Source organism: Phocoena sinus, chromosome 18, assembly GCF_008692025.1.
Source record: "Phocoena sinus isolate mPhoSin1 chromosome 18, mPhoSin1.pri, whole genome shotgun sequence".
NCBI lineage: Eukaryota > Metazoa > Chordata > Mammalia > Artiodactyla > Phocoenidae > Phocoena > Phocoena sinus.
In genome coordinates, this window is record NC_045780.1 from 20,298,461 (window position 1) to 20,317,253 (window position 18,793).

The following is an 18,793-nucleotide window of genomic DNA, read 5'->3' on the forward strand; positions in this document are numbered from 1 at the left end:
CAAGAAGAGACTGGTCAAATGAATCATGGCGTGTCCTTCAGAAGAATTCTATTGCCTATATTTTTAAAATTTATATATTAAAAATTTTATATTATATATACATGTATCACATGTATGCGTATATGTTATATATATGTCTATATATCGCATGTATGCACACACTCATGCAAACACACTTGCATATGCAAAGAAAGTATCTGAGAGGATCTAAAATATGGGCAGTATGATTGGAAGGGAGATCCTTTTCTACGTGTTTTTTTAATAATATGCATGTATTTTATTAGTTAAAATAAAAACCAATTTTAAGACATAGTAATACCTAAGTATGACTCGGGCACCAGAGCCTATATGACTGAGTAGAAACACATGGCAAAAAAAATAGATAAGCCAAGTATGACTTTCCACTAACAGAGTGGATAGGCATCGTTTTACTAGTCTGGGCAGAAATCCTTATTTGGGAAAGGGGTCCATTCCGTACAGTCCCAAGGAAGCAGTCAATCACTTTGCCTTGACATCTCCCCCCAGGAATGGGCAGGTGGCAGGTCCCAGGCTGGCCAATTCGAGGGCTCCATTCCTCCCAGCCACCATGATTAGTTCAGAAACGGGCAAGTGACCCATGCAGGTCCAGTCAGGGTCTTCCCTGCATGGTGCTAAAGGAACGTCACAAAGTTAAATCCTCTTTCACGAGCTTCAATTATGTAAAATCAGAACTGCCAACAACCATCTTTCCCAGTCCCATGAAGGAAACCATGTGTAGCAGAAGAGAATCAGGTCAACTGAGAGATAGAAATAGAGTCTGCACCTTTTCAACCATTAAATCCAGCCACGCCTGAAGTACCAGTTCCATTCCTGGACTTGTCAATTACCTAAGAACCTCCTTTGACACTTCTTCGTCTTGGATTTCTGCCATTTGCCAATAATTATCCTGAATAATACAACTGCTATGCTTAAAGAGAACAAGCTGTTGGTTTTTTTTTCAACATCTCACCTTGAACCCAGTGTATCCCAGTCATGGTTAGAACAGAAGATTATCCCTGGCTCTCTTCCTATGACCTTTAATTAGTTTAAATATTTTAAAATTATTTTATGTTTATAACCATAACACATACATGCTTCAGAAATTTTATAAAATCCAAAATAAACATAAATAAGTAAAGAAATCACCATAACTCCTTGGCCCAGGTGATTACTGTGAACGCTTTCGTGCATTTCCTTTCAGTTCAGGACCATGCACATGTGTTTTTTGAAGTTGAGGTCATACCCTTTGGAGTTTTTATCCTGCTTTTATTTAATGTTTGAGGAACTTCCCACATAACGAAATGCTCCTCAACGATATGAATCTTAAAGCTTCACGGTGTTTCACTTGCCTTCTCTCCTCGAAATGTTTTCTTCTAAGACCAAGGGAAGAAAATATTTCTCTGTGTTTCCCCTTCCCTCACCACGCCTACACACCAGTCTCCTCTGCTGGTTCTTCCTCACTTCTAAATGTTGAGGTATCATTGGACTCAGCTCTCCAACTGCTTCTTTCTCTCCTCAGATGTTGGGAAATCTCATCCTATCTCATGGCTTTCAATACCCCCTATACACTGACAACTTCCTAATTTACATCTGCAGCCTGGACTCTCCACTCTCCCCTGGATTCAGCATAGTCATTTGTTTGTCACAGACATCTCAAGTTTGACATGCCCGAAACTGATCTGATATTCACCCTTGCTCCCCAAACTTGCTCCCCACTGAAGCACTTCAGTGAAGGGCAATTCCATCCTTCCAGTTACTCAGATCTAAAGCCTCCGTCGTCCTGTCACCGCTCTCTTTCTCACATGCCACATGCTGTCTATCCATCAGCAAGTCCTGTTGGCTCTATTTTCAAGATATACACAGAATCTGATCACTTCTCACAAACCCATTAGCACTACCTTAGTCCAAGCCACCATTCTCTCACCTGAAACCAACATCCTGCTTCCATCCTACCCGCTACTCACCCCTCATTTCATTCTGTTCTCAAAGCAGCCAGAGTGATCCGTTTAAATGTATGTCAGACACAGATGTAGAGAACAAATTTATGGATACCGAGGGGGAAAGGTGGGGTGATGAATTGGGAGATTGGGATTGACATATATACATTACTATGTATAAAATAGATAACTAATAAGAACCTACTGTAGAGCACAGGGAATGCTGCTCAATGCTCTGTGGTGACCTCAATGGGAAGGAAATCTAAAACATGGGATATATGTATACATATAACTGATTCACTTTGCTGTACAGCAGAAACTAACACAATATTGTAAAGCAACTATACCCCAATAAAAATTATTCTTAAAAAATTGTATGTCAGAGCATGGCACACTTCCGCCCAAATTAAATGGCTTCCCACGTCACTATGACCAAATGCCAAATCCTTTGCCCATAGTGACCCATGGAAGGTTATCCACAGGACTCCCAGCCCACTCATGCGGCTCCAGCCACAGTGACCTCATTGCTCTTTCTTACCCACCCCAGTCATGCCCCTCAAGCTCTTTGCTCAGAGAGAAATTTGCCAAACAATCTTCACCCCACTCCCCCTTTATCTGCCTGGATCATTCCCTCTCCTATTTCAAGTCACTGATCAAATACAGCCTTCCCTGACCACCTACTATCACAACCCCTGCTCCAGTGCCTATCCCCTTCCCATGCTTTAGTTTTCTCCACAACACCTATCACTTGGAGACACTATATAATTTGTATCCTTCCACCTCACACTCTCAGAACTCACCCTGCTCACCACTACCACATTGCTCTCATACATTTTAACATTTTCGATGAAACTGGTTTTTATCAAGGTCACCAACCAACCCATGTTGCCAAATCCAATGGACTCTTCAATGCCTTCATCTAAATAGGCATCACATTTTATAACTTAAATTACGGTATTTCACTGCCTGAAACCCTAGGTGACTTCCCACTGTACTTGGAATATTAATCCAGACTATTCATCCTGGCCCAAAAAGCCTTAATGATGCCTGACCACCTCTCAGGGTTCATCCCACACCAACCCCCCCCCAATCCCAACCAGTCCTCAGAACCTCGCCTCGCCCCGCCGCACCAAGCCTGGTTCAGCCTCAGGGTCTCCCCACGAGACCCTGCCCCACGAGACTCCTGCCGAGTCTTCCCCCATCTTCTCATCCTCCTGATCTCAACTCTGATCAGAAGACCGCAGGAGACCCTCTCCCTGATCCCCTTATAAAAAATGTCCCTCATCCTTTTCTATCACAACACCACTTCCTCACAGAACTTAAATGACACATAAATATATTTACCTTCTCCCCTAACTAAAATACAAACCTCATAAAGGACTCTGATCATCATCTGACATCAACACATCTACCAGCTGCCTGTACCTGAGCCCACATATTCTGTCTTCTCTCTTGTTATGGTGGAGGAACCCCGCTTCCACTTGTGTCCTTGACCCATCCCTTTTCATCAAATCAAGGACATCATGCCAACAATTATCTCCTGCCTCTATTGCACTGTCAATTTCCCCTTTTCTCCTGGACCATTCCCATCAGCACAAAAACATGTCATAATTTATCCTATCTGGAAAAAAAAAAGTCTTTGCTTCTTATCACCCTTCAATTACTACTGCATTATTCTGCTGTGTGTTTTTTTTTAATCCTCAAAGTAGTTTTTACATTCATTGTAACTTCTCCCATTTTTTCTTTAACCCACTTAGTCGGACTTTTACTGTAACCACTCCATTGGAACAGTTCCAGTTAGGGCCACCAAAGGCTTCCATTTTGACAAATTTGATGGTCATTTCTTGGTTCTCGTGATACTCAGGCTATCACGAGCATCTGACCCAGTTGAGCACTCTCTATGCTTGAGTCTTCACCTGACTTCCAGGATATCACTCTCTTTTTGCACCCCTCCTTACTCACTGGTTGCTTCTTCTCCATCTACTTGACTGGTCCCTCTACAACTCCCTGACTGGAGTAATCCAAGGCTCAGTCCTCAGGCCTCTTTCTTTTCATATCCCCATTCACTCTCTGGATGATCTCGCCCAGTTTCAGACTTTAAATACCATCAACAGGCCATTGACAGCCCAGTTTATACCTCAACCCTATACTCACACTTGCTACCGCCAACAATTCCTTAAATGAATGAATTAAGGCAGAAACACTGTCCCTCTTCACGGTATTACTTAGCTCCTAAAACAGTGTCTGACACAGCACTTGGTAATTATCCATTAACTTTATGAATATTGTTAAAACTAGACACCACTGTGGGAAAACTGAAAAGACAGATGACAGTCATTAGCTAATTTCAAGGAGCTGTTTCTTTTCACACATGCCAATGACATTAACAGAAGGCAATGCAAAACACTGCTTTCCAAGCATGCAGTGGTCAAGTGGTCAGGCTTGTTCCAAACCTCAGAACTGGAACACCCAGAGGAAATGATGGATTACATATCATTCAGGAAATCTGGGAAATTCTTTTTCTCATTCTTAGACCATTAGTAAGATTTGATTAATAGAAATCTCAGGGACATATTGTGAAGAATGAACATGAAATAAACAAATTCTATGAGGCCGATTTAGAAGAAAATCAGGTACAATTGAGTGGAGGTTAAGGTGGCCACCGTCTTTAAAAACAAAACCTAAAAAGAACAGACAGAAGAAGGATCTAGTCTATGCTTATTTGAATAAAAATAAGTGATTGACACCCCAAATGTCCAGGCCATTTAAGTTTCCCAGACTGCAATCCATTAAAAAGAAAAAATTTACTCACAGCAACATGAATGAATCTTACATACATACAGTTAAGCAAAATAAGCCAGACACAAAATGAGCATGTACTACGTGTTTCCGCTTAAGTGAAGGTCCAAAGAGGGCATAAGGGAACTTTCAGAAATTATGGAAATGGTAGATGTCTTGATTGGGTAATAGTTATATGGGTGTATAATATATTTATCAAAATGCATTGAACCGTTTAAGATATTAATATTTTAATGAATGTAAAAGATAACTCAATTTTAACAAATTTTCCTGCAATGAGTGCTCTGGGGGCTCTGGGGACTGGAGGGGGAGTGGGAAAAATAAAAAACAAATGCCTTCACTGCAGGATCTCTCAGAGGCTTGAACACGCTTCTGGGCACTGTAACTCTCTAAGAGAGGCTACAGGATGCTGTATGTTCCAGGTTCAATTGCTCAAGGAACTTTATGTTTTTCTTACATATATTAACCTCTCTAAGGCACTAATGTTTCAGAACCCAGTAACTTTAGTCTGGAAAAATTCAAACAGAGGCTATAAATACCACTGTAGTCTCTGAAAAAGTAAAATCAACATTTTTTAGTGAATCCCCCAGAATAAACTAGTTGCAAAACGTACCCTTAAAGAAAGTCCAATTACGTACTGGAGTAATTCTGTCCAAAATAATAAATTTCATTTTGGAGTTGTTGACCTCAAATTCCTTCTCGCAATTATTAGACAATAAAGCCAGTCGTCTGTCAAACAATTCCAAGTTTGTGTCAAGAAAGCATGCAACGATATAGACAATACTTATCTCTCTGTTCTCTGTAGGACATGCAGCTCATCCAGAGGTGGCATCAAGTCATTGAAACACAAATTTAAAAATAGAAGTCTTAGGTTGGGTTCCCTGGGAACCCTTGTGTACCCGTTTACTATTGAAAGCTCCAGACCAACACCTATCGGGAAACACGACTAGGCAGGGGGAGGAGTGTAACTGTGATACAACCACAACAAAGGTGGGGAGCTCTGGAACCAGGGCAGCCCTTAAGTGCTGTCCAGCCTTGAGGCAAGGGGGCCAGACTTTTCTATCTTCACAACAGACCAATCACTGTATCCTGGCTGCCCTAGGAAAGGGGCACAACTATGGGCACGGTGGCCTCTTTGAGGGTAATTTCCACAGGGAGGATCAGCTGAGAGCCATCAGCTACCAACACTTCCAGCAGCAGAGAGAGTGCCTCAGCCTTGAAGCGAGAGAGGCGCCACACACCAGTGTCCACTACAGCAGCCAATACACACCCCTTTCACCAGGCTCAAAGGGGTGTCTGATCTGCAAGAAACCCTCCAGACCAAATCTAATTCTCAGGCTATTAATAGACAAGCTCTGTTTGAGTACCAGGAGTCAAGGACTGAGATTTTGCCTATATTGCTTTGTCCTTGACAAGCATTCACAAAACCGCAATAGAAAGTGCAAATAATCTTAGATGGTTACAAAAAAAAATTCTCTCGCAATATAAACTATACACCAAGAAACTCCTATGACTAGCTTTGCCATGACTGGAAACCTAGCTGTTCTTCGGGAAGAATAATGGTCTGAGAACATCAGATATCTTTAAGAACTAAAACACAACAATCAGTAAAACAAGATTTAGCATCAAAAAGCTTTAGAATCACCTTCCAACACTGAAGTGTTCTTTTTTCATATTTTCCTTTCCTTTTCTTTTTTTTCACTCTTTTAAATTGAAGTATAGTTGATTTACAATGTTGTGTTGGTTTCTGGTGTACAGCAAAGTGATTCAGTTATATATATACATTCTTTTTCATATTCTTTTCCATGATGGTTTATTACAGGATATTGAATATAGTTCCTTATGCTATACAGTAGGAACCTGTTGTTTCCTTTGCCTTTTTTTAAAAAAAATAAAATTTAGTATCCCATTGGACAAAATAATTAAAAAGCATTTAGAGGAGTCTCCCTGAGTCTGCTTTTCAATATATGCTAACAATCAATTCATATATTCCTTCAAAATGCATCTACCAAGGACATCCCATTAAAGGACATCATGTTTGGTGTTGAGGGTATAGAGATGAATAAGAAGTTCACCATCTAATAAAGATGACGGACATGTAAACAGGTAATTCTAAATCATTCATTCATTCAAACATACCTAGGCACCATACCTTGAACAACAAAAACATAGCCTTTGCCCTCATGGGGCTTACATACAGTGTGAGAAGTGTTCACACAGAAGACTGTAGAAGGTGCTGTAGCCACAGAAAACTTTCTAACAGTAAGCTCAACAACAATGACCATTAACCTTTCCTGAGGGTGTAAAAGGTGCCAAGCACATATGTAAGTTTATTTAACCCTCACATCAATCCTCTGAGGTAGGTATTATTATTATTCCCTATTTACAGGTGAGGAAAATCACAGCACAGAGAGGTTAAGCAGCTTAATCAAGGTCACACAGGTGGTAAGTGGTGGCCTGGGCTTCTCAGAGGACCTAACACTGGAGCCGAGCCTTGAAAGCTGAGTAGTAATTTGCCAAATGGACACAAAAAGGGGGGTGGTGAGAGTATTCCAGACACAGGAAACTGCAAGTACCAACGCTTAAAACTCATCAGAAACCGCCAAGTTCATCCGCAGGTAGGCTGCTGGTGGGAGAGTTACAGGAGTCCAGGCCTGAAAAGGGGGAGCGGTGGGCTTGGGCAAAGACAGAATCCATGTGCCCTACAGAGACTGAAGGAATGCAAGCACAAACTTCAGGGGTTTTTAGTAATATCAATAAGAATATTCATAAGAATTAAAATGGCTAACATTCTTCAAGAGCAGCCAGACATGGGCTACTTATTTCTACACGTTATCGCACTTCAGCTTCATTACAATCAAAGGGAGCAACTAGATTGTCCAGGGTTCTGCTGCTTATGAGTTACAGAGCTGTGGTTCAAAACTAGGGAACTCTAACCCCAAAGCCTGTGCTCTCTCAGCTACTGGGTCTACAATACGTGGCAATCACCCCTTACCCTCACCCACCCAACCCCTACTCGGGAAGCAGAGGGGCAGTGAGGAGGGAACTCATGCTCCAGCCCAGGAGACAACGATGCAGCCGCCTTTAACCAAAGAAGTGAGAGCTGGGGGCTGGAGAAGAGATTTGAGGAATAAGTACACAGAGGTGGCACTGGGGACTTCTTAAGATTGGGCCGTGAGAAGGAGGGAATAGATGTGGAAAGAGATGGTGAATCCTTTACCAAGTGAACGGGTGGAAATAAGCACTGAGAGGTGGGCAGCGGGAGGGGAAAAAAAAAAAAAGATGCTAAGGTCAAGGTCTACCTAGGCTAGAGATAGAAGGGCCTGCTGGGCAGCTAGATATTTAAGCTGGGAGCTGAGGAAAATAACCCACCGTGAAGGTACAGATTTGGCCAAAAACATGTTGAAGGCATGGGAGGAGGTTAATTTGTCTAGGGAAAATGAAAGAAGAAAGAAGATGGACATTATTCTCTTCCACATGTGAGGTATTGAATTACTTCTAGGGGGTATATTTCTGCCAGAGAAAATAAGCTAGTTGAATGACGTATATATTTAATAATAAACAGTACTGATAGTTTATCAGCGTTATCACCAAAAATCTGCTCGGCCACTCTGAGCCCAAGTCACCGATGTCAGTAATTCCACTTCAGGCACAAGCTCGGTGGGCTCTGCGTGGAAGCACCGATGCTCGTAGGATATACCGTTCTCTGGCTTTATTTACGTTCTCTCTTCACCCTTCACCCTAAAAAACGTCACACTGGGCTTACCTGCCTTAGAATCTGTACATAGGGCGATTTCTCCCGTTTCTCTCTTTTTAAAAACAATGGAAAACTTCCCACTGTTAATATGTAGCAAAAAGAAGGAAGAAAACTAAGTAATAAATAAAGCCCGTCTGGTCCGCCCTCCCTGGCTGTTGCTACCTTGCAGTTTATGACACACAGATAGAGGGAGGGCTGCCGGAGTGAACGAGGCGGCCCGGCAGCAAGTCCATTCCCGGGGAAACCACGAGTGCCCGTGTGCAGGCGCCTCTGCCTACTTTGTGCCCTGCGATGTCTTCTGTGCGACTTTGAGAGGGGCTGGGGACGATGTCTCACCGCGCGCCCGGCCCAGGCGAGCCCCGCGGGAGGGAGGGAGGGAGGGACCCAGCCAGGCGGGGGCAGAGGGAGCCGCCGCGGACCTTGCAGCGCTGGAACTGGCTCGACTCTCCCAGGCAGTTTTTGAAGTCAGCAAAACAGAAATCGAATTACTATGACGCTGGTGGACGACGCTCAGGGAAAAAGGGGCTTTCTGCCGGCTTAATCGCCATGAGGGATGCAGCGAGTCACGGAACAGCCAAGTGTGTCTACCGTGTGGACCCTGAAGACCGACCTGCGTAAGTCAGGCTGCTGTATTTTATTGCTGTATAATTTTCTTTCTGGCTTGAAAGGCTGCTTGGCCGAAATGTAATCGTTTCAGTGAGAATCTCTGGAGTGGAAAGTTGTCTGCTGATCTTTGCTGAGGACTTTTTCTTTCTTTGATTAACTAAGCCACATGACACAAGCTGACATTCCTGCCGGCAGCTGCGGCGATTCAGCCTAAGACTGATGGAGACCTATAACCCAAAGTACATCCAATTACTATGGAATTAACCCTGTCTGTATTTTTAATTGACTGTCAGTGTAGAGTGCCTCCAGCCCCACTGTTTTGGATTGCTTGCTGTTTTAATGCTGCTGTGGTTCAACTAGTATTACCAGCATAACCAACCGAATGAGACAGAGCTAAGAGAGATTCCTGGTAGTTACAAAACTTTTCTTTTTTGGCCAGGATCACATTTTTTCTCCCTGACTGCTAAAAACTCAGCAACCTCTATGTTAAAAGTTCATTCTGCTTTTTTGCCCTTGCCTTGGAGAAAAAAAATCAAATCAGACAAAGGATTCTACTGAAATTGTGAAGGAAGGAAATATAAGGAAGCCACCGCAGTTCTTTAACTACTGTTGTAATAATGGGAGAAAAAAAGCCGACCAAAGAAGCCCGGCACGTACGCCAGCCTGTGACAGAGCATGGGGACGTAAAGCTGAATGGTGAGCAGAGCCTGTAACTCGGTTTTTCGGCACTTGATCTGTTACGAGTTCCAGCTTAGACATGGATATTCTCTGTGAAGAAAACACTTCTCTGAGCTCAACTACAAACTCCTTAATGCAATTAAATGATGACACAAGGCTCTACAACAACGACTTCAACTCCGGAGAAGCTAACACTTCGGATGCGTTTAACTGGACACTGGACTCAGAAAATCGAACCAACCTTTCCTGTGAGGGCTGCCTGTCACCACCCTGCTTCTCCTTACTTCATCTCCAGGAAAAGAACTGGTCTGCTTTGTTGACAACTGTAGTGATTATTCTAACCATTGCTGGAAACATACTCGTCATCATGGCAGTGTCCCTAGAGAAAAAGCTGCAGAATGCCACCAACTATTTCCTGATGTCACTTGCCATAGCTGATATGCTGCTGGGTTTCCTTGTCATGCCCGTGTCCACATTAACCATCCTTTATGGTGAGTGGCGTTGGTTTCCCAGCTGTATCCACACTGGTAACAAAGCATGTGCATGTTATTAGCAGATGAGTCAGGGCTCACGGGACAAACTAAGAGCAGGGCTTTGTTTATACAGGAGAGTCTACCATGTTATACTGCTGAACTTTTACTTTTAAAATGAGACCTCACATTTTAAGAAATCAGACAACCTGTTATGTGTGATCACTGGAGAGTTTTGTGCTTTGAAACATGTATATTTTATGCAGGGAGATAAGGTGTTGTGCTGAAAAACATGTACATCTTATGTACAATTATAAAGGTCCCAATACAGTCATGAAGCAATGACATCTGTCGTTCTGAATCCACTTGGTTTTTGCTCCTTTATATTCTCAACCAAATATTCCAGCCCTCAAGACAGGACAGTTTTATCTTTGTCACACTGTTTTCAGCACTTCTAATGAAGGGGTAAAACTTTCCCAATTACCTTGGAACATTTGCAGAGAGAATATTAGTGGTGCAGTGGGTTTACTGTTAAAATATGGAGTCTCCATTAGAATCAATGAATTATACCAGTTTTAAATTGTTCCCTGCCCAGAGAAGCTAATTTGGAAGTGTGCCTTTGAATTAGAACCTCAACTCTTTAAAAATGCAGAGGCATAAACTCCTCCCGTCTGGTTTGGAGGAGGGTGGCAAACACATGGGAAGAGATTAATCTTGCTTTCTTCTCAATAGAGTTTGAAAGAGTCAGACCTCTCAGCAAGTAGGCAGACACTGGGATGGCTTCAGCGGGAAGCAGAATGTGATATTCTTTACAAATTATGAGTAATACAGCTAGATTTCTCTCTTTAAAAGGGGGCAGAGAATCTTCAGACTGCTGATACAGGCACACCGGCAGTCACCCAGGGCTAGAAACAAGTTATGAGCGCTGCCTTTTAGAAGCGATGTTCTGGCCAAGTCTTAAGTGTTAAGAAAAAAAAAAAAAAAAAAAAAAAATCAACCCAGCCCCAAGGAATATGGAGGAGGAAGGAGGTGAGCAATGGAGCGCAGGGGCGCCGGTTTACACAAGGTCGATAGTGCTCTTTGCAAGGCCAGCCTCCGCTTGACCACTCACAGTGTCACACGAGGATGATTTGATTAAATTCGCCTGTCATTTCCCAGACATCCTGGAGAGGTTCCCGCTTCCCAAAACCCCGCTGCGTTGAAGGCAAACTCCATGAGTGGGAGATGACTCTCAGAGGGCCTGTCCGGGAACCAAAAGCCCGGTGGGGGGGGTGGGCGGACGGACCTCCGAGCGGCAGGTGGACCCCTGAGAAGCCCGTGGGGACGAGCAACGGCCAGCCGGGTTAGAAAGCCGACATCTGCCCGTAGCCTCCGGCTCGGGGTGCAACGGCGCCCCCTGGCGGCCATCACTGAGCACAGCTGGTTCCTGCCCAGAGATGCCTGGGCAGGCATCTGAACTGTTCCTGAACTGGTCCTCCGGACACCGCTGGGTGGGTGAGGAAATGCCCCCTTCCTTATCCCCACCACGGAAACCCAAACTACGGCCCGCGGCTGCCTCCTTGCACAGAAAACTCCTCCCAGGGTCAACATCAGTTCCGACCAGGCAAAGCATGGCTTCCCCCCAGGCACTGCTAAGAAAAGTTCTCTCCTTTTAGCTCAAGCTCTCTGCACATGGCGTGAAAGGCACCAAGTCCGACCTGTATCCTGCACCCTTTACTTTCCTAAACATCGGTGGTGGCATTTTGGTAGAGAGTATGTTTGTGACTAGAGAGTTCGTTCAGCTCTGTGGATCTAGAATGCCGTGAAAGAAAGGTGGTCTTCATAATTTTCCTTCTCACATGTGCACAGATTTAACACCATTGCTTATATTGTCATCAAAACTAATTAAGGTTTATATAACCATTTGGTCTCCCTCTAACACACAAACAGGAGACTGTGTGTCCGTAAGGCATACCCTGCCTTCCTAGTGCAGCAGGTGACTTCCTGCAGTGCGTCTCACAGGGGAATCCTCTGGGTAGCTTTAAATCACTTTAATGTTGGAGGGCGCCCTCCACCCACCCTGCTGGGCATCAGGACCTACAGAAAAGCTGTCCAGCTGATTCTAATGTGCAACCCTGGGTGAGAACCACTGCCCTAGGCAGAAGTTACCCAAGTGTGGTCCCTGGACCGGCAGCGTCAGTACCAGATGGGAAATTGTTAGAAATGCAAATCCCCCTGCGTCACTGCACACTTTCAGAATCAGAACCCCTGGAGATGGGGTCCAGCAGTCCCATTGTAAGAAACCACCTCAGAGATTCGGAGGCTTGTTAAAGTTTGAGCACCACTGCCCTGAAACAGTTCTCAGGACAAGAATACCATGCTTTTCTTTACCACTGTCTTCATTTTCACCCCACACCCCCCAAGTTTGAGTTTAACCCCCAAAGTATTATTAGGTAATAATTTTTCATTTTCACAAAGAAATTCCCAATCTGGCTTTTTAAACATTTCTTCATTCACACCAGTAGCACTTCTGAGAGACCACTAGATGCCATCACTGTGCCAGACTGAGCAGCTGTAATAATGGCTGAGAGATGGCCTAACCTCAGGGAACCTACAATCTGTGAAAGATATGTGAATAAATAATGACAGTACACTGCAAGAGGTGCTTCAGTAGAGGAACCCATAGTACCTCATAGCTCCTGACCTAAGTCATCAAAAACAAAAAGGAGGGACTTCCCTGGTGGCGCAGTGGTTAGGAATCTGCCTGCCAATGCAGGGGACACTGGTTCGAGCCCTGGTCCGGGAAAATCCCACATGCCATGGAGCAACTAAGCCCATGCGCCACAAAAAAAAAAAAGGAGGTAGATTTTGTTAGGCAGAGGAGACAGAACGAGAGAAACCCCAGGGAGACACACCCTGAGTTTACAACACACCAGCATGATTCCAGCCACAAGAAGTTTTCAAACCTTGTATTCAGCCAGTGCAATCTTATTGTAGTTAAGTACAGTTGCCATCAGGCTCTTTTGAAATGTTGAAAATGTTAATATCTTGTGTTGCCCTTTGCTGTTACCTGTGCCTTTTCCCAGGATGGAAACTGTTCAAGCAGGGTAAATTCCACACACCAGAGAAGGTCAAGGTCGCTAACTGATGCTAACCTTCTGCATCTTAGGGTACCGGTGGCCTCTGCCTAGCAAGCTCTGTGCTGTCTGGATTTACCTGGATGTGCTCTTCTCCACGGCCTCCATCATGCACCTCTGTGCCATCTCCCTGGATCGCTATGTTGCCATCCAGAACCCCATCCATCACAGCCGATTCAACTCCAGAACTAAGGCATTTCTGAAAATAATTGCTGTTTGGACTATATCAGTAGGTAAGTAGGAATGGTATTTTGGAATCTCATTTGCAATGACAGTTCATGCCTTCTAAGTAGACCTGTCCTGTTTTGTTGCACTGAACCCTGACATCCTGAATGTACTGTTTTGCTTGTTGCAAGACATGTTATAGTAATTATTAGATTTGCTTTAGGAAAGAAAAATCTGTTACTGTCACTGGCTGACGACATAAATTTGTATTTTTTTGCACAGGTAAAAACATATACACCAGTAAAGCCAAACGTGAGAATAACTGTGCCATGGGCACTTCCAAACACTTTCCCCATCTCACACTTTCAAATTCACTCAATTCAAGTTTCTAAATTCCTAGATCTTGAGTTTCCCAGAGACCTCAATGTTTATAATCACTGGACTTGTGGTCAGTATAAGAATACAGAGCCCCATACTGGAGAATACAGTTTCTGGGGGATAGAGAAGGTACCAGGTGCCATAACTCAGAGGGAGAACGAAAGTGAGGACAGAGGATGGTGGCAGAAGTACCCAGCACTTCTGTAACCTTCCCCCTCCTCTTATGATAAAACATGCCAGAGGATTTCAACCCACTTCACTCAGGTTGATTACACACCTTCACCTGTTGCCAGTATTGATCTCCTCTCACACACCTAACAGGAAAGCCCAGGTAGGGGAAGCTAAAGGAACAGCTCCCAGGCAGCTAAGTCAATTGCACCTGTCCCCTAAGCAGGCTTGGTTCATAACCAAAAATTCCCTGGGATTTGTTTTAAACTTGCCAAGGGGGAACGATGTGCCTGCTTACGGCCACATGGGTGCCAGTATCTACTAACATGAGAAACGGATTTGGTGGCAGGCTTGACATCGAGGACTCCAAACCCTGCTTGCACTGCTGAACTTAATATGTTCCTTCCTGGGAAACAGATGTCGCTCCCAAAATACGCTTGGAGTTTCTGGGCCTGTGCAATCTTGGACTCAACCTACTAGGATCAAGAGAATGAAGGACTAGTTGTTCTCAATCCCAGCTGCACATAAAAGCCCTGGGGAGAGTTCTGATTTCATTGGTCCATGGCAGGGCCTGGTGACTGAGGTGCAGCCAGGGTTGAGGAATGAGACAGACGGTCGCTGAGGGAAATGCAATTAGAGGGGCAAGAATAACGTGAATGAAGCGAGCCAGGCTATTGTCAAATTTACGTAGCTTTACCCCTGGACACTGTCCCATTGGTGAGACAGACGCTGGGAGAGTCACCCGATCTTTTACCCTCCGCCGCATGCCACCCCTCTCCCTGCCTTAGTCAAGCTTAATAAGAGCGGTAGTAGTAAGGGCTGTTTCTGAGCAACGACCAGAGACACAGTCACGTTCAAAGCACCTTGTGGAAAATAAGCTGCAGAGAAATAAGTTGCATAGGATGACACAGCTCATAACCAGGAATCACCCTGGGTCAGTCCTATTTGAAAGCCTTACACCCTTACTACTGCCCAGTAAAGACAGTCTGCTTCCTCTCCTTCCAGCCATCACCCCAGGAGGCAGGCAGGCTGGAATGAATAGTTGTGGGGTGATGGTCAGGGGTCATGATCCATTCGGCCAAACTTTTACTGCAAAACTACTATGTGCTTGGCACTGAGTATAGTAAGGTACGCATTCAGAGATCTCTGACCATGTGGTCGGGGAAGGCAGATAAGAAAACGTAAGAAACGCTGAAGTTACGTAGGCTCTATACCACAAGTCCGTGCGATGTGTGTCTGAGGAGTTGGTAAAGGTAAGATAATAACGTCTGTTCTAGTGAAGGGGCTTAGCATAGATAGCCTCCCGAATCGTTTTTCTAGTGTTTCTATTTCCATTGTTGTTTTTATGTTGTTGTACGTCTAAATCCTTAGGCTAGCATTTTTGTATATGGTTTAACATGTTTTCTTCTACCAATTATTAGAGCCTTTTCAGTATCTACTGGTATCAGTTTTTCCCCCTTCAATTTCCTGATGTATCTCATTTTCTTTGTAGATTTTAATATTAAACTGCCCTTTCATGCCCAGAATGTATTCATGAATGAAATTGGATTTCTATGACTTTGTTAGTTGGTTTATTATTCTTATAAGGTTTCTTTCTGTAGCCTTATTAAATTTGGGAGGGTTCTGATTTTCCCCTAAGGTCTTGAAATATTTAGTAGGAATGTACTTTAAAGGTTATATAGAATTTAGTTCAAATCTTTCTCGTCCTGGTGCCTTTTCAAATGGTGTCTTTAATTATATCACAAACCTCTTCAAAATTTTTCATTTACATTTTCTACATTGTATGCAGCTAATGACCCAAAACAAAGTTTAAGTTATCTTTTGTGTTGATTCGTTTATCATTATTAAGTGTAATGCTATTTGTTTTAAACTCTGCTTCATCTGATATTAGTATAGCTATGCCAGGTTTTTTACGTTGTCATTTTCTGGATATATCCTATTCCATCCTATATACTGTCAAACTCCTTTCTGACTTAATATTAAGTACATTGTAAGAAGCATATAAAGCTGTTTTGTTTTTATCTAGTCAATCTGTCTTTTTTTGTTTAAACTTTTTTTTTGAAGATTGCCTTTTTAATAATTTTATTTTTGGCTGTTGGGTCTTCGTTGCTGCGTGCGGGCTTTTTCTAGTTGTGGCGAGCAGGAGTTGCTCTTCATCGTGGTGCGCGGGCTTCTCATTACAGTGGCTTCTCTTGTGCAGAACATGGACTCTAGGCATGAGAGCTTCAGTAGTTGTGGCTCACAGGCTCTAGAGCCCAGGCTCAGTAGTTGTGGTGCATGGGCTTAGTTGCTCCATGGCATGAGGCATCTTCCTGGACCAGGGCTCAAACCCGTGTCCCCTGCATTGGCAGGCAGATTCTTAACCACTGCACCACCAGGGAAGTCCCCAATCTTTTAATTGGAATATTTAGTTCATTTACACTTAATGTAACCCAGATATATTGGGCTTAAATTTACCCTCTTACAATTTTCTTTTTATTTCCCATTTATTCTATATTCCAGATTCTCTCCATTCTTGCCTTCTTTTAGACTAATCAAGTGTTAATTCATTATTCCCCTTTATAAGCTTAAGTTATCCCATTCTTTTAAATCCTTTTAGTGATTACAGCATACATTTTTGACCTAAAGGAGGCTAATACAAATTACTTGTATCACGTTTGTTTGTTTGTTTGTTTATGGCTGTGTTGGGTCCTCATTGCTACACTCAGGCTTTCCTTAGTTGCAGCGAGGGGGGGTTACTCTTCATTGAGGTGCGCGGGCTTCTCATTGCAGTGGCTTCTCTTGTTGCAGACCATGGGCTCTAGGTGTACGGGCTTCAGTGGTTGTGGCACGCGGGCTCTAGAGCACAGGCTCAGTAGTTGTGGCACACGGGCTTAGTTGCTCCGCAGCATGTGGGATCTTCCCGGACCAGGGCTCGCACCTGTGTCCCCTGAATTTGCAGGGGGATTCTTAACCACTGTGCCACCAGGGAAGCCCCTTATCTCTTCTTAAATGATGCAAAAACCTTAGAATATTTAACTCAATTTTGTTATTTTTATAACAAAAAACTTTTATAACATTTTTATTTTGCCTTCATTTTAAGCATATTTTTGTTCAGTATAGAATTCAAATTTGGCAGTTATCTTTTTTCAGCAATTTATGGGTAACATTCATAAAGTTCTAGCTTATATTGCTCCTTTGCGAGAACTCTGCTGTCAGACTTACTGTTGTTCCTTAGAACAGGGGGGGTCCCCAACACCCGGGCCATAGACCAGTACCAGTCTGCAGCCTGTGAGGAACCAAGCCACACAGCAGGAGGTGAGCAGCGGGCGGTGAGAGAGTGAAGCTTCAACTGCCTCTCCCTATCGCTCTCATTACAGCCTGAACCATCCCCCCGCCCCTTCCCCCTGTCCGTGGAAAAATTGTCTTCCACGAAACTGGTCCCTGGTGCCAAAAAGTTTGGGGACCGCTGCCTGAGAAACTGCCATCTCTTACCACCCTCTGCTGCTTTGGGATTTTTTCTTTGTATTTTAGTCATTTTACTATGATGTGCCTAGATGTGGGTTCATTCTGGTCTTAACCTACATGGTGTTTGTACTGATTCTTAAGTTTGTAGCTCAATGCCTTTTGTCAGTTGGGGAGAACTCTTGACCGTTATCTTTTCAAATACTGCTCCTGCCCCATTCTCCCTTCCCCCACCCACTTCTTAGACTCCAATTTCTTGTATGGTAGAACTTTTACCCATGTTTATGACTCTTAAATGCTTTTCTACATTTTTCACCTTTTTTCAATTCTTGAGTCTGGATAATTTTACTGATTTTTCTTCTCCTGGGTTATTAATCCTCTCACCAGCTATTTCTAATTTGCTATTTAAACCTATATACTTTATTTTTAATTTGGTACTGCATGTTTAGTTTTAGAATTGCCACTTGATTCTTTTTATAGATTCTGGTTCTCTGGAATAACTCTCCATGTTTTCATCTATTTTCTTAAATACTCATCACAGGTATCTGGGTATCTGAGTAACCTGGGAATTTCTATTTTCTGGGGTCTTTTTCTGCTTGGTTCTGTCAGCTGGTAAGCCTGGTAATTTTATTAAACACTGACAATGGGGGAGAAAAATGTGGATACTCCACTGATGTTCTCATTCTTCAGACAGGGGTCCTTTAACTTTAGCAGGCAGTTAGAATAGGTCCCCTAAATCCAATCAGGGATTAAGCTAGGTTTAGGCTGAGTTTTTCTAACTACTGGTCTGTTTTCAGTTTGCCCTTATACCTGGGATATATTCCTCCATGAGCTCAGATGGAGGACCAAGGTGTTCTCCATTTTGAAGAGCCCTCAACTCGAGTTTCTGTCTCCTCAAGCCCTATAAGGCTGCTGCTAACTCTTTTTGAAAATTTTTTAATTGGGAGTACAGTTGATTTACAATGTCATGTTAGTTTCTGCTATACAGCAAAGTGAAGCAGGGGCTTCCCTGGTGGCACAGTGGTTAAGAATCCGCCTGCCAATGCAGGGGACACCGGTTCGAGCCCTGGTCCGGGAAGATCCCACATGCCGCGGAGCAAATAAGCCCGTGCCCCACACCTACTGAGCCTGCGCTCTAGAGCCCGCAAGCCACAACTACTGAGCCCGTGTGCCACAATTACTGAAGCCCACACACCTAGAGCCCGTGCTCCACAACAAGAGAAGCCACCACAATGAGAAGCCCGCGCACCGTAACGA

At 43.6% G+C, this 18,793-nt stretch overlaps 1 protein-coding gene across 2 annotated transcripts in view; it reads left to right on the forward strand.

Moving 5' to 3' along the window:
• The first annotated feature begins 8,714 nt into the window (after nucleotides 1–8,714).
• Nucleotides 8,715–18,793, forward strand: part of HTR2A (5-hydroxytryptamine receptor 2A) — a 59,620-nt gene continuing 49,541 nt past the window's right edge. Inside the window, exons 1-3 of one of the 2 annotated variants that reach the window (XM_032611623.1) lie at nucleotides 9,062–9,125; nucleotides 9,557–10,286; nucleotides 13,414–13,614. In XM_032611623.1, the coding sequence (XP_032467514.1) occupies nucleotides 9,875–10,286; nucleotides 13,414–13,614 (613 nt within the window). In that variant the 5' untranslated portion in view covers nucleotides 9,062–9,125; nucleotides 9,557–9,874. Of the gene's footprint in view, nucleotides 10,287–13,413; nucleotides 13,615–18,793 lie in introns of both variants that reach the window. The other variant, XM_032611622.1, reaches the window with a different exon arrangement.